This window comes from Delphinus delphis, chromosome 4, assembly GCF_949987515.2.
Source record: "Delphinus delphis chromosome 4, mDelDel1.2, whole genome shotgun sequence".
NCBI classification, from domain to species: Eukaryota; Metazoa; Chordata; class Mammalia; order Artiodactyla; family Delphinidae; genus Delphinus; species Delphinus delphis.
The window spans coordinates 13,052,961-13,068,957 of NC_082686.1; the positions used below are offsets into that span (position 1 = coordinate 13,052,961).

At 42.1% G+C, this 15,997-nt stretch overlaps 1 protein-coding gene across 3 annotated transcripts in view; it reads left to right on the top strand.

The window, feature by feature from the left end:
* Nucleotides 1-3,272: 3,272 nt before the first annotated feature.
* SCAF4 (SR-related CTD associated factor 4) overlaps nt 3,273-15,997 on the top strand; it is a 56,307-nt gene continuing 43,582 nt past the window's right edge. For all 3 annotated transcript variants that reach the window (XM_060010392.1, XM_060010393.1, XM_060010394.1), the window contains exon 1: nt 3,273-3,712. In XM_060010392.1, the coding sequence (XP_059866375.1) occupies nt 3,683-3,712 (30 nt within the window). In that variant the 5' untranslated portion in view covers nt 3,273-3,682. The remainder of the gene's footprint in view (nt 3,713-15,997) is intronic.

Below are 15,997 nucleotides of genomic sequence, written 5' to 3' on the forward strand. Positions count from 1 at the left end.
GAGTCTGGCTAGGAGGAGAGTTGGGAAGCTTTTCAGCACAGTGCATGACACAAAGTAGGTGACTGATAAGTGATTAATGATTGAAAGGAGGTAATGTCTGAATATCAACCTGATGCTAAATGGGCCTGCCTACATGGAGAAGCCGGGAGAGATTTTACATGAGAGCAAAAAAGGCAAGCTGTGTCAATTCCCAGACGTGTCCAGGAAATGACAAAACTTGGGTTGTGCCCTGGCAGTAGGCTGGCAACATGGTATGGGGGTCTTGGACAGGATTTGGTAGACAATGGAGATCCAGAAAAGCCAAAGGGTAGATCTACTAAGAACTATATTTTCTTTTTTATTGGCCACACCGCATAGCACTCGGGATCAAACCCGTGCCCCCTACAGTGGAAGCGCGGAGTCTTAACCACTGGACCGCCAGGGAAGTCCCCAAGAACTATATTTTCTAATGCAATGTTGGTGGTCCTATGTATGACTACTCTGAGAGAAGCAAAATGGGCTTAAAAAAATATAATCGTAGTTCAGCTGAGAGATAAAAAGGGAGTGAAACGAAGTAGATGTTAGATGGGCCCCCAAAGAATACTTTTTTTTCCTTCAACAAATAATCAAGAGTACACATCATCTCACATCCTAAAAGAAACAAGTACACTCCTCCTTCATCCTGCAGCTTTTCCCTGGGGCCCTCACAAACTTGCCTTCACAGTCAAGGCTGTAAAATATCTCCTGCTGCCTTCCCTTCGTTCTTTTTTTTTTTTTTTTTAATGTATTTATCTACTTATTTGGTTGCACCGGGTCTTTTTTTAAATTTATTTATTTTTGGCTGCGTTGGTTCTTTGTTGCTGTGCGCGGGCTTTCTCTAGTTGCAGAGAGCAGGGGCTACTCTTTGTTGCAGTGGGTGTGCTTCTCATTGAGGTGGCTCCTCTTGTTGCAGAGCACGGGCTCTAGGCGTGCAGGCTCCAGTAGTTGTGGCGCACGGGCTCAGTTGCTCCGTGGCATGTGGGATCTTCCCAGACCAGGGTTCAAACCCGTGTCCCCTGCATTGGCAGGCGGGTTCTTAACCACTGCACCACCAGGGAAGTCCCTACACCGGGTCTTAATTGTGACAAGGGGGGTCCTCAGTTGCGGCTCCATGGCTCCTTAGTTGTGGCATGAGAACTCTTAGTTGTGGCACGCATGTGGGATCTAGTTCCCAGACCAGGGATCGAATCTGGGCTCCCTGCATTGGGAGTGCGGAGTCTTATCCACTGCGCCACCAGGGAAGTCCATGCATTCCCTTCTTGAGGGCACATCAGTTCGGCTTTGGCCCTCTCCACTCCTGCCAACGTTCCTCCTGAGATCCCATTGCTAGCAGGTACTTCCTAACCTTTACCTTGCTGACTTCTACCTTCAGCACCGGACCAGGCTGACCGATTCTCCTATGCTCTTTCTCGGCCTGTTCTCACTCTAGCTTCTTACCCCTCACATAGCTGAGTTTCCAGTTTCGTGTCCCTTTGTCAGTTTCAGCTCCTCCCAGCATGCTTTGCACTACTGACTCCCAGACCTCCACCTCCTCTCAGCCATCTCTCCTGACTCCACACGTGTTTACCCAACTGCCTCTTAGACACCTTCACTTATTTGCGCCAGGGGCAGCTCAAACTCCACAGGCACCAGAAGGAGATCATCTGGCCTTGGGCATGTTAGCTAACTGAATTGGGTCTCACTTCCTCAACTATAAAACAGGGGCATTACCAATAGCCACGTCACACAGAAGCACATTAAATTAAACGAAATAACACAGAATGGCATGTCAGACCCCTGGCACATGGTAAACGATCTACAAGTGTTAAACCATTACTGTGACTTCACTCAAACCCATTCCTTCCTACCCATATATTCCCTAACTTATAAACCCACCACCCATGTCCTTCATCAAGCAAATACCTAGAGCATCCTCCTTGATACCTCCCTCTTCCTTAACCTCATAGTTGTTCTGTCCCAACCCATCCATTTCCCTTCTTAAGTACCTGAGCTTGTCTCTCCTCTACTCCATTGCCTTAAGCTCTCAGCATCCCCTGGGCTGAGGGCTAGGGCTATTCTTTCCCTGACCCCACTCTTGCTCCTCTACACATTAGTCGTGAAAGAGCATATTGCATGACACCACTCTCCTCTTAAAAGCTTTCAATGGCTTCCCACTGCCTTGGGGACAAAATCCAAACTCCTTGGAAGGACACAGAGGCTCTTCAGGACCTGGTCTCAGTCCTCCTCCTTACTCCATAAGCTCCAGCTCGTCTTCCTTGGGTAATGCCACAGTACTCGTCAAGCTCAGTTAGGCCACAGTGCCTTCTCCAACCACTCTTGCTGCTTCTTCCAGATGTAGCTCAGGTGCCACTTCCTCTAAAAAGCTTTCCTGGACTTCCAGTCAGATGAATATCTTTGTCTTTGTTCCACAGAGTCTCTGCCCTAACACTTACCATGCTTTAGTTATTACCTGCTCATTTGCCTATCCTCTCCCACTAAATCGAGCTGCCTGCGGGAAAGAAAAGTATCTTTTAATTTCCATATTCCCAGAACCCAGCACAGTGCCCGGCAGGCAGTAGGTTGCACGGGAAGTTAATCAGAACAGTCTTTCCACCTAAAAGGAAACGTGGTTTGGGGAATCGATATTAGTGTTTAGCGAATCCACTCCTCTCGCGGTACAAGGCTGCACAGGGGTTCCTTTAGGCCTGCGTGGATATCCAGTGCCTGCATGTCCTTCTCGGGGCTTCAGCTCAGGCAGATTTAACCCTCACGATTAGGGCAGACACAGGACTGCATCGGCAGAGCCTGCACGGGAGCCTGCAAATGCACGCTCAGCGGGCTGAGGTCAAATCCTGAGCCCTTTGTTCCAGGCGGCGGAGGGCAAGTGGCTCCGAGCCCGCCAGCCCTGACGAGTGCAGGGCCTGCCTGGGCAGAATGGCACACAAAAACGCACCGGGGAGCGCCGTGTCGGGCAGGGGCGCGCGTGTGCACTGGCCCTCTCCGTGCCAGACTCCTGGCCCTGGGACCCCGCGCTCGCCGGCGCCCCTCTCGGGGACCCAGTCTCTGGGATAAGCCGACTTCTCGGCCCGCAGCCGCAGCGGGCGGGAAAGCACTCCGTTGCCCAGCGTCACGCGCTAGCGGCTGGGCGGGCGGCGCGCGCGCACGCGCGGGGCGGGACGGGGCGGGGCGGGGCCAGCGGGGGCGGGGCGGGGCGGGGCTGGAGCCGGGCACAGGAAGAGCTGGGAGGCCCAAGCCGTCCCAGCGTGCCCCGCGCGGCGTGGACTCGGGCAGCTGCCGCCATCCCGCTGGCGAGGAGGAGAGAGAGGCCCGCCCGCTTGCCGGTCGGGCCAGTGTGGGCTAGTGCGTGAGGGCGCGGGGGGCCGTGTCAGCGAGACGCAGAGCGCAGCCGCCACCACCAAACGGACATGTTGGAGCCCAGGGCCGCCGCCGCCTCTTTTTCCTTATCCTCCGAACGGGACTGAGAGGGGGCCCGCCACCCCGCCGCCTCTGCCTCGGCCGCCCGCCCCGCCGCCTCGGCCGCAGCCTCTTCCTGCCCGGCCTCCAGCTCCGCAGCTCATCGCCTCCGCCGGCCCCTCAGGCCCGGCCGGTTCCCCGGCCCCGCTCCGCCGCGGCGCGAGGTCTATGTGACCGGCGGGCCCGGAGCAGCCGCCGCCGCAGCGCGAACATGGACGCCGTCAACGCCTTCAACCAAGAGGTAAGGGGTGCTTGGAACAGGAGGGTGCCGGGCCTGCCGTGGAGTCGGGGCGTCGTTTCTCCTGCCGCCGGAGGTTTAAAGCTTAGGTCGGGGTGGGGACTCTTCCTGCCCCGGTTCCGGGGCGGCGGGGCCTGCGCGGAGCGGCCTGTGGCCCGGGGAGGTCGCGGCGGCCGCGGGAGCCGACCCCACACCCCTCCCCCACCTCCCACTCCCGGGCGGCGACCTCGGGCTGCCCCTCTCGCCCCCTTCCGGCCTTCTCCAGCCCGCGTCGGCGCCGGTGCCTCTAACTTCGCCCTCTTTCAGGTCCGGGTGCTCTCGCTCTCTGCTCCCAGCCCCGTATTGGCTTCGCGGTACCGGGAGCCCGCAAGGGGCTAAGAAAGAAGCGCGGGCGGGCGTAGGGGGCGGGGGGAGCCGGAGCATCTGCTGGTCGCAGGGCTGGCGGAGCGGCGGCCTCGGCTCTCCTGTTGCTCGGGCCGCGGCGCGACAGCGGCTGGACTCTGATCCCGGGTCGGGGAGGAGTTGGAGAGGGTGTTCATCCCTCTCCCCCGGGATTCCTACACTTGGGAAATGGGCTTAATAAACGGGGCTCCTTATCTTACCGAGTCGTGAACCCAACCCTCTTATGGGCTCTGTGGCCCCAACGTGACACCTAAAAAGTTGAATGGGAGGGAAGAGTATTCGCTCCGCCTTAGACCGCTAGAATGCCGGCTTTGGCCTCCAGTCCCCCACCCTTGCACCCTTCTCTCGGCAGTTAATTCTCGGCTCCCTTCTTTGGGAGCATTTACATGTGAAAACCTCCCAAAACCGGGAACAAAGCTGCCTGCCGCCCTAAAGCTCTCTGGTTGTATCTCCAGACATTCCAGGTGCTGTTTTTGAAGCGTACAGTCCACACATTTCTATTTTTCAGAATCGATTTGAGGGGAGAGGTCTTGACCATTGATGATTTAAAATGTAGTTACAGAATGGAAACAATTGTCATGTGTTGAGTTGGATTATCTTCCTTTTCCAAATAACTAAAGGTAAACCCAGCACTGAAGAAGTCAGATGTAGTAGTGTAGTACTAGATGTCTTGGGACAGCGTTAAAAACTTGGTGCATCTCACAGTGAGATTTTTGTAGTTTCACTTGTGACAGAATTAGGGTGCAGTAACTTTCACTTTGCAGTGCTATAATATCGTACCCTCCACTAACACTGCAGTTAGCACCGTTTATTGCTTTATCAATTATCCTAGAAATGATTTGTCTTCAACTGATGGATACATAACATGTCTTAACTGCAGAAGTTGGGCAGTGTCTTGTAAAGTTCAGTATTGATTATTTTCAAAATGATGAAATAGTATTTCCTCATTTTTGATGGCTAGAGAATTTGTGATAATGCTCCAAAGATTTCAGGGTTGGAAGTTGACTTTGTTTCCTTAAGGCAAAATACACTGGAATGTTGGCTTCATGAGGGCAGGGAGTTTCTGTTCTTTGCTTTCTCCCCCCACCCAGCATAGCACATGGTTGGCAAATACTTGTTGAATGAATAAGACTTTATACAAATGGTACAATTTTTTAGAAGATAAGTACATTTCTTTCTCAAGATAAAAACTTTTTGAATGGTTTTAATGAACAAAGAGGAGGGTTTTTAGTGTATTCTTAAGATCAGAAGTATTTAATTCTGATTGAGACATTATGGAAGTTCACATTAAGCACATTATTAAGCAAAGTGTCTTATGTTAATTCTGGAAAAATGTCATCAGTAGTTTTTACTTTGAAAACCAAAATTAGGAATGATACTGACTCCTTGAAAAAGGAAAATGGTATTTTAACCTTTTTAAATGTACAAAATGAGAATTTTCTTATCATTGATCATTTTCCTCTTTAAATAATTTCTATTTCCATTCCTAGTCTTTATCACTGCAAATTGCATTATGTTAGGTGTATGTTACCAATTCCAACTCTCTTCTGCCAGACTTTCTTCCCAAAACACTTTTTTCTGGAGAAAATAGTCTGACTTTAAAATCCATCTCCTTGTGCCTGCCTGATTGTAGTGCTTCTCAGTTAATTCCCCCCATTCATGAAATGTTATTGATTAGTTCAAATCTGTAACTTCAAATCTCCCAAATCTTCATTTTGCAAACCTGCTTAGCTGTAAAGCTGTGTCCTTAATACGATGGCACTACTATTGAGGACCTCTGTCCCATAGGAGCCTAAACTAATAGAGGACACAAAACTTAAGCAAGTAGCTTTAATATGGGATAGAATGGCTTCCTTTGGGGCCCTTGTAGAGTACTGTGGGATGGCCGTGGGGGATTAGACTTGGATGGAGAAGAAAGTGTCAGTCTCAGGATTTCCGAAGGTGTTGGAAAAGTAATTCAGAGGCTACAGTGGTGAGAAATAAGGAACAGTAGTTTGACTCCTGAGACTACTGGAAAGTAAGAATCATTAAGGTATCAATAATTTTGGGTCTGACAAGTTTTACATCTCTGATGTGTTTGAATTTCATTTTTTTTTTCCAGGTCGTGGATAAATTGAAGGTTTTAAGTAGTGGAGTGATAATCAAAATACTGCTTGATTTGTAGTATATATTGGAGAAGGCAGAGGTTTGGAGAAATTTGGCGGGTTGGGGACTGAGGTAGGAGAAGCAAGTAGAATCTGAACTTGGCACGTCTGTAGAGGGAGTGGAGAGGAGGGGAAGGATGTGGACCAGAAGAATCCATGGACTTGACATCTGGTAGGTTTAGAAGCACCTTTTGCCCCCACATTCTGAGTGCTGGGAGAGGGGGGATGCTGTTAACATGACAAGCAGTCATCAAAAGTATATTTAGTGGATGGGAAAATATGCTCGATTTTGAACAGCTTGAGTTTGAGTGGAACAGTCGTGTAGAAATTTTTGGCAAGCAGTTGGTCATGTAGGACTCAAACTTGGAAGCAAGAGTTAGAGGGAGACATCAGGGAGTCACTCTCAGATGTGCCCTAGAGAAAATTGAGAGGGGGAGACAAAGGAATTAATATTTAATAAGCATCTATATAGCATGTCAGTCACTTTATATATACATATCTAAGTTAATACTCCTACAACCTTGCGTAGACGTCCATTTATAGGTGAGAAAACTGATTTTCAAAGAAGTTGAATAATAATTCTCTCAAGGGCATACTACTAGTTAATGGCAGAGCTGAGATTTGAATACAGATGGTCCCCTCTTAATTGCTGCCTGAAGATAATATTTTATATAATACCAGGGGAGTGGTCACAGGTTAAGACTTAAGTAAGAAAAAGGCCACAAAATTCTTTGAGGGTAATGGAATCTGTAGTTTAAAGTTGAATGGTGATAGGAGAGATAAGGAAATAAGAGGTAGCAAATGTAAAGTAGTTGGGGTTTTTTGTTTGTTTTTGTTGTTTTAGAAGTTTGGTTGGAGGTATTCCCAGGGAAAAGTTGCTTCAAGGATGAAGGGAAGGAAGAATAATTAACAGTGTAGTAGGCACTGGTGCTAGCCCTTTGGTATGTTTATATAGTGTGTATATATAAAGTCTTAACCTAAGTAAGTGGTGTTCAAGCCCTGGTCTCTATTAGATGGGCATAGAAGTTAAAGCATGTTGAGGGACGGAATGTGCAAAAAAAAAGCATAGTTTAAAGCAGCCAGAGGGATTGGTTAACTTAGAGCAAAATTGTGGATGAGAGGAAGGGAACAGATCGGAGGCACAGGTAAAAGAGGTCAGTATATCTGTGATAAGAGAGGAAGGAAGATAAAAAAAGCCAAGGTTATTAAAGGCATTTTGACAGGACTTTTATGACAAGACACTGTGTTAAGTGTTGTAAAAGATGGAAAGATGAGTAAAAAAAATCAGTGATACTTAATTGTGTTCTATTATGTTTATATATACTCCTTAATAAGAAGGGTTTGGTAGTTCATAAGTTTGTTGAATGGATAAAGGTTATAGATAGGATTTTTTAAATCTGTAGATTGCATTTTTAGCCTTTAATCAGTCTTCGCTAAATCCAAAAGAAGAGCTCTTCCCTCTCCCTCACTTTTTTTTTTGGGGGGGGGCAACATCTGTGATTTTAAGATGTTTAAAGTACAAAAAACGTGCAGAGAATATAACAAGAATCGACAGTTGTTATTTATGTGTTTTTAATTTTAAAATAAAGTATTATAAAGTCCTTCTTTCCTCCCATCCCCTCTATCCCCGCCCCCCCAGTCAGAAGCAATCAAGTAATGAATTTAGTATAATATCAATCTCTGGTCCTTAAACATATTCTATATTTTGATATACATGAGTAGTATATTGTACATATTCCGCAATGCTTTTTTGCTTAAACATTATTAATACTGTATATTAAGATTTAGTTCTTTCTAACTGCTGTGTAGTATGCTATTATTTGAATAGACCATAATTTATTTATCTGGTTCCCCAGTTGATGAACATTTGTTTCTCATTTGTTACTGACAAACACTGCAATGAACTTTCTCAATCATGTCTCTTTGTGGAAGAGTTTCTCTAGGACAGCTGTTCTCAAACTTTGGAGTTTGGCTCCTTTAAACTCTTAAAAGTTAAGGACCACAGAGAGCTTTTGTATCTATGGGTTATATCTTGATATTTACCATATCAGAAATTTAAGCTGAGAAATACATTTATTAAAAATGATGTACCTATTGCATGTTAACATAAATAACATTTCTAATGAAAAATAACACTTCCAAAACAAAAAAAATTAGAAGAGTGACATGGTTTTATATTTTTGCAAATCTCATTTAAACTTACGTTTAATAAAACTTGAATTCTTGTATATACTTTTTCATTCAGTCTCTTGCATCAGGTAGCCTCTGGAAAACTGCTGTATACTTGTGAGAAAATGAATGAAAAGGGCAAGAAATGTCTTAGTATTGATATGAAAACAGTTTTTACCTCACAGACCACTGAAAGGAACTCAGACACCCTCTTCCCCACACCGCTCCCCACAGCCCCCAGGATCCTGGAGTTACTTTGTGAGAACTACTTTATCGAGGTGTGGTATGCATATAATGCTACTTTGAAGTGCAGGAAGAAAATATGAGTGCTTTTATATTTGTTTATCTTTAAAATCAGACAAATTAAACTTTATGAGTAATTTTAATACATGAATCGACTTTGCTGCTCTTATTCACTTGGGCTGACAGTCTTGAATCATGTTACTCTGAAGGAAGAATTGAGCTCCACATCTCATTGGGGAGCCTGCCACTCTTCCTATTCCCACTGGAAATTGTTCTGTATGAACTATTGTATATGTTACCTATTGATTACTAGGCATGATTGTCTTCTAGAATTTAGGTCATATGATGAGTATTGTAAAGCATTTTTTTTTAACCTGTAATGTCAGTCTGGTTGCTTTTTGATCATTCCTTTCTTCTTTGAGAGGTCTATCTAAAGAAGTGGACAAAGATTTGAAACACGGTTCTTACTGTGTGGAAGAGATGTAGAGGACCAGGGCAACAGAAGTAAAATTGGAGGTTTCTCTTGACTCATTTGACAATGTCACGCTGTTAATCACAGGAGTTGGGATACTAAAAGTTATAGTTTTGTTCCTCTGCTCTTTCTTGACTCAGAGAATTGCTTATCTCTGACAACAGTAGAGGTCTGGCTTTATGGTGAGTGGAATAAAGCTGGCTCTTCAGAGCTTTCTGTAGCAGGATTTATCACTGATGTTCTTGTTGAAAATATTCCTCTCCCTAGTCTCTCATTTTGTTTAGTATTTTGTTTCAGAAAAATGTGTGGACGTATGATAAGGAACTGATTCAGAGAAAAATTGGAGTAATGGAAAAGTTGGCTTGTAAATCTTGTGAAACAGGATTCAGGAGATAAAAGTACCTAATAAAAAGTTGACAAAATGGTAGTTGGTTTTTGTATGTGTATGTTTTGTTTGTTTTGTGGGAGTTTTTTTGTTTTGTTTTCGGCTGCGTTGGGTCTTTGTTGCTGTGCACGGGCTTCTGTTGTTGTGGAGCACGGGCTCTAGGCACCCGGGCTTCAGTAGTTGTGGCACACGGGCTTAGGTGCTCTGTGGCATGTGGCATCTTCCTGCACCAGGCCTTGAACCCGTGTCCCCTGCATTAGCAGGCAGAATCTTAACCACTGCGCCACCAGGGAAGTCCCTGTATGTGTATGTTTTTGTGGGAGTGTTTTTTTGTTTACCAGGTACAAATTGTAGGTTGCTGTCCTCGACATGGAGCCCAAGTGAATATATAATTCACTTAATCATTACAGGAAACTTTTTTTTTGAGGCATAGTCGGTTAACAATATTGTGTTAGTTTCAGGTGTGCAGCATAGATTCCGTTTTTTTTTTGCAGATTATATTCCATTATATGTTATTATATTATTACAGAATATTGGGTATCTCTGTGCTATACAGTAAATCCTTGTTGCTTATCTATTTTATATATAGTAATTTGTATCTGTTAATCCCATACGCCCCCCCCCTCTCCTTTTTGGTAACCGTAAGCTTGTTTTCTGTGTCTGGGAGTCTGTTTCTGTTTTGTACATAGATTCATTGCATTATTTTTTAGATTCCATATATAAGTGATATCATACAGTACTTGTCTTTCTCTGACTTATTTCACTAAACATTCTCTAGTTTCATCCATGTTGCTGCAAATGGTAATATTTCAATTTTTATGGCTGAGTAATATTCAGTTGTGTATATATACCACATTTTCTTTATCCGTGCACCTGTTGATGGGCACTTAAGTTGCTTCCGCGTCTTGGCTATTGTGAGTAGTGCTGGATCGAACGCTGGGGTGCATGTATCTTTTCGAATTAGAATTTTTGTTTTTTCTGGATATATACCCAGGAATAGAATTGCTGAATCATGTGGTAGTTCTAATTTAGTTTTTTAGGGAACTTCCATACTGTTTTCCATAGTGGCTGCACCAATTTATATGCCCACGAACAGTGTAGGAGAGTTCCCTTTTCCCCCGTACCCTCTCCAGCATTTATTTGTAGACTTTGATGATGGCCGTTCTGACCCATGTGAGGTGATACCTCATTGTCATTTTGATCTGCATTTGTCTAGTAATTAGCGATGTTGAGCATCTTTTCATGTGCCTGTTAGCCATCTGTGTGTCTTTGAAAAAATGTCTATTTAAGTCTTCTGCCCATTTTTGGTTTCGTTTTTTTGATATTGAGTTGTATGACAGGTTACTTTTCTATAGATGTCTGCCTGCATTTAAAATTCATTTCAGATACACCTTGATAACATGATAGGAAAAAAGTTGTTAACATAAATGATGAACTTTTAGTGTTATTGATATTTGTTGAGATAATATGTGGAATCTTTTTTTTTTTTTAGCATACTTCAGAGCAACAGCATGCAGATTTAATAATAAGCCTAAAACAAGTTACGCTATGTTATCAGGTAGTATATAGGATAAGCAGCTTAGCTATTAACAGTTGAAGTTTTGGTAGAGTTGGTAATAGTTAAATTTGTATTAGGCCTTACTAAGATCTGTTGAGAGCTTAGTCTTGAAGAGACATGTCTACATTTCTGTGTTAATAGTAAGTGTAATTAAAATGTACTGTCATGATTTTTTTTTGAGAACTAGAAGATTGCTCAAACAGTATTGTAAGTTATTATGCTCCAGTCACCTTGATCCTTTTCAATATTTGCATGGTTTGTCGATTACTTTTTATTGTGTTATAGTTAGAGCTCTTTATTGGTGCTTGTGAATTCATGGATAAATACATAGAAACTTTGATAATACTGATGAAGCATTGTACAGGTTAGTAGTGAATTCAACAAGAAATCCAGTGAAACTCTGGAGTTAAGAATTAGAAGCCAAGCCACTATGGAGAACAGTATGGAGGTTCCTTAAAAAACTAAAAATAGAACTATTGTATGACCCGGCAGTCCCACTACTGGGCATATACCCTGAGAAAACCATAATTCAAAAAGAGTCATGTGGGCTTCCCCGGTGGCGCAGTGGTTGAGAGTCCGCCTGCCGATGCAGGGGACACGGGTTCGTGCCCCGGTCCGGGAAGATCCCACATGCCGCGGAGCGGCTGGGCCCGTGAGCCATGGCCGCTGAGCCTGCGCGTCCGGAGCCTGTGCTCCGCAACGGGAGAGGCCACAGCAGTGAGAGGCCCGCATACAGCAAAAAAAAAAAAAAAAAAAAAAAAGTCATGTACCACAATGTTCATTGCAGCTCTATTTACAGTAGCCAGGACATGGAAGCAACCTAAGTATCCGTCGACAGATGAATGGATACAGATGTGGTACGTATATACAATGGAATATTTCTCAGCCATAAAAAGAAATAAAATTGAGTTATTTGTAGTGAGGTGGATGGACCTAGAGTCTGTCATAGAGTGAAGTAAGTCAGAAAGAGAAAAATAAATACCGTCTGCTAACACATATATATGGAATCTAAAAAAAAAAAAGGTTATGAAGAACCTAGGGGCAGGACAGGAATAAAGATGCAGACGTAGAGAATGGACTTGAGGACGCGGGGAGGGGGAAGGGTAAGCTGGGACGAAGTGAGAGAGTGGCAAGGACATATATACACTACCAAATGTAAAATAGATAGCTAGTGGGAATCAGCCGCATAGCACAGGGAGATCAGCTCAGTGCTTTGTGACCACCTAGAGGGGTGGGATAGGGAGAGTGGGAGGGGGGAGACGCAAGAAGGTGGAGATATGGGGATATATGTATAGCTGATTCACTTTGTTATAAAGCAGAAACTAACACACCATTGTAAGCAGTTATACTCCAATAAAGATGTTTAAAAAAAAAAAAGAATTAGAAGCCAAGGTTTAGATTGGGGGGCGGTTGGGAGATAGCAGGGCTCAGTGAAAAGTAGAGGGTCATCCAACTACCCCTTGAAAGTTATAATTGGTGTTTGGATAATTTGTGACTTTTGGTGTAAATCCATGTGGGTCACTTGGAAGAGATCGTAGAGCAGTAGTGTACCTAGCATATTTGACATCCAGAGCAGAACTGTCTTCTTTTTCTTTCTTCTAACACATTCATCTTCTACAACAAAACTGTTCTCAGAAATAATCATGAAATTGGCCAGGAAAGAAATTTGAACTTCATGCCGGTTACAAATAAATATTACAACAGAGAGAATTAATTGTTTAATATTTTTAAATTTCATTAATACTTTTTTGATAAAAGTAGAAAATTTTATCTACATCCTGCTCTGTCACAGTAATGAATAATAATATTCCAGTTTCTTTTTAAGCCTTAACTTCTGCATATTTGTCAATGATTGTCAGTTGATTTTCACAATATTTGAGTTCAGTAGACAGTTATAGTCAGATTTAGCAATTTTACCTTCACCTGTAAGTGACTGAAAAAACACTTCTCATTAATTCTAATTACTAAAGGTTGTATGTGAAGCAGCACATATACAGTAGTTGGGACGACTTAAACATAAGGTTTCCTTTAGCAGAAATTTAGAAAAAGCTCACTTCACAGTAAATTCCAGAAGTCACAATACTGTCCATGTCTTTTTTTGGCATCGATTCTAGTGACTTGCAAATGTACTCTCAGTCAAAAAATTTTCACTAAAATATTTTCACCCAGAGTTTCAGTGTAGGTCTCTATTATGATTGGTGAACATCTTTGAAATTATGTGTAATGGCATTCTCCATAATTTTTGTTCATGGATCATCAAGCTTTGTGTTTCTTTGTTAAAGACTAATTCTGGCTGTTTTTAAGTATTTACACCAGAAAAAAAAGATATATCAGGAAAGAAGACTTGCAAACAGCTATCATACTTTAAACGTACCATTTAAACATACGAATATATATACATAGGAACTACAGAATTGCAGACGTAAACTGACCCTGAGGAGAGTGCAGGCCGTCCTGAACCTCTTTGTAGTCATTCTCCAAATGAACAGGTGTAACGAATCTGCATGTTCTATGCACTGATCATATAACTGGAAGGTTTCCTAATGAAATTCCACTTAGAATAGATTGCTTATTAAAGGATACATAATAAAAATGTACAGATTTGATGTTTATGTATTAAAAACTTATCAGTTACCACAGCAGTAGTTTAAAACAAGAATCTCAGTCAACAAAATGTTTTAGGGGAAGGAATATTTTATCCCTGATATTATTTAGAATTGCTAGCATTTGGTGATAAATAAAACAATTCTCAAACAGTTTTATTGTTTTATTTAGAGTCTTTATAGACAGTTCACCCACTTTCTGCCTTCCCCTGGGTGGACTTTTCCCACTGTCCCTCTCTAGGTGTGTTATTACTCTGGAGAGCGATAGTTGACTAACCCTATAGTCTGTAAATCTTTTTCTGCAATATCCCCTAAATATCTTTATGCACTTTACCATGAGTATTCCACTTTATTCCTCCTTTTGTCAGAGGTTAGTTTTAGCTGATGTAGAATTATAATACCCTGCTTAAAGGAAACCTATAATAAGGAAATTTATGGTAATATCGCTTTTAAGCTTTTAGGAAACATAAAATACTCTTTTAAACTTTAATGGTCATATATTATCTAGTTTACTGTAATTAAGAGTTGCTGGATGATAAATCACTTTAGAAAGGATAGCCACATTTGGGATTCAGAGATACATTCAAATCTTTATAAAGGCCTTAACCATTTCTGAGTAAATACAAGAGCATATTTTATAAAGTTAGGGGTTTTTTAAATATATGAAATAATCCAAAATGGGCAAATCCATAGAGATAGAAAGTAGTTTATTGGTGGTGGTATGAGGGAGGAATGGGAAGTGACTGCTAATGGGTATGGAATTTCTTTGGGGTGTAATGAAATATTCTGAAATTAAATAGTGTTGATGGTTGTATAACTCTGAATATAGCAAAAACTACAGAGCTGTACATTTTAAAGGGGTGAGTTTTATGGTATATTAATTATATCTCAAAGCTGTTTAAAGAAAAACACAAAAAAGTCAGGTTTTAACACCGTTTTCATTGTTTTGTTGCTTGATCTTATTTTCTATCAGGTTGAAAACAATATCTCTTAGCTACTGAGTGGCTCTGGAAGTTATTTTGTTGATCCTGAATCCTAAGTTTGTTCAAAGGATATCTTTAGTTTTTACATGCTATTTTAAGAAGTAATCCAGTGGAGCCAGTTCAAGGGAAGGACAGGAAATGAATCCTGCATTTGCTCATTAAATACCAACCAGATGCCAGCATACCAGTTAGGTGTTTTATATATGCCTTTACCTTCCTTCCATTTTAGAGGTAAGGAAACGGGAGGGGTGGTGTGATTTGACAGAGTACTGTAAGAGGCTGCCTGAGCCCAGTCTACAGCCCCACATGGCTACTCGGAAGTTTTTTGAGCAGCTGACCTTTGTCTATTGTTTATGAAGGGAGGGGGCTCCCTAAACAACTTTTGTATATTTGAAGAAAGGTAGCAAGGCACTGTAATGTATATTTGTGGAAGGATTCGCCAAAGTTTAAGAATGATGAAGTTTGGGAGTTTTTAAGTCATCCACAATAATGCAATAGATGCAATCAATGTTTAAAACTTAAGATACGCTTTTAGGTGTTTATGTTTCATTTACTAATTTATATTCACAATTAAAATTTAAAATTAATTAGGGATTTTATAAATGTTAGCATTTTCAGTTTTAATCCCATTCTTTTGTATAGATCTAGTCATTACAACTTTGTGGGAGAAAAATAGGTATAGATAAAATATATAATATATGAGATAATTTTTTTTCTTCTAATCAGATGATTTTATATCCTGGAACAAATTTTTATTTCTTCGATTGAGGTCTGGAAGGAACTATGTAATTCATAAAAATGTTTTATGGCCAACTTTGGGTGGACACAAAGTTTACTTAGTGAGGCACAGTAAAAGTGATTTTGAAACCTGGCGTCTATGCTAGTAAAGTAGAGTAATGGCATGGATAAAATATTTGGCATTTCCTAAAATCCCATCCTGACCTATTTCTCGAACAAGTGAAAAGGAAGTTGAGGATTGATTGCAGTTCAGTGAATCAAAATGGAGGTAAGGAATAAAAAATGACCTGTTGTAGTAAGTGGAACTGAAGGAGTTAAAAAGCCCTGATTCGGGGGAGGCAGCCTTGGTTCTAAAGTAAAAAGTTTGAGTGAAGGGTAGACCCTTGGAAATTGTAAGGGAGTTAGTCTTAGTTGAAGAATAAATTAGGGCATACTTTGAAGCAAGGTAGCAAGTGAGTTGTCAGAAATTAACTACTTAGAAAATTAGTGCTGCCAGCAGCAAATGGTAACAGAATTAGGAGTTGGTGATATAATTAAAAAGTGATGAAGTTTAAACTCCTGTTTGCTATATTACTATATTCTATTTTCATA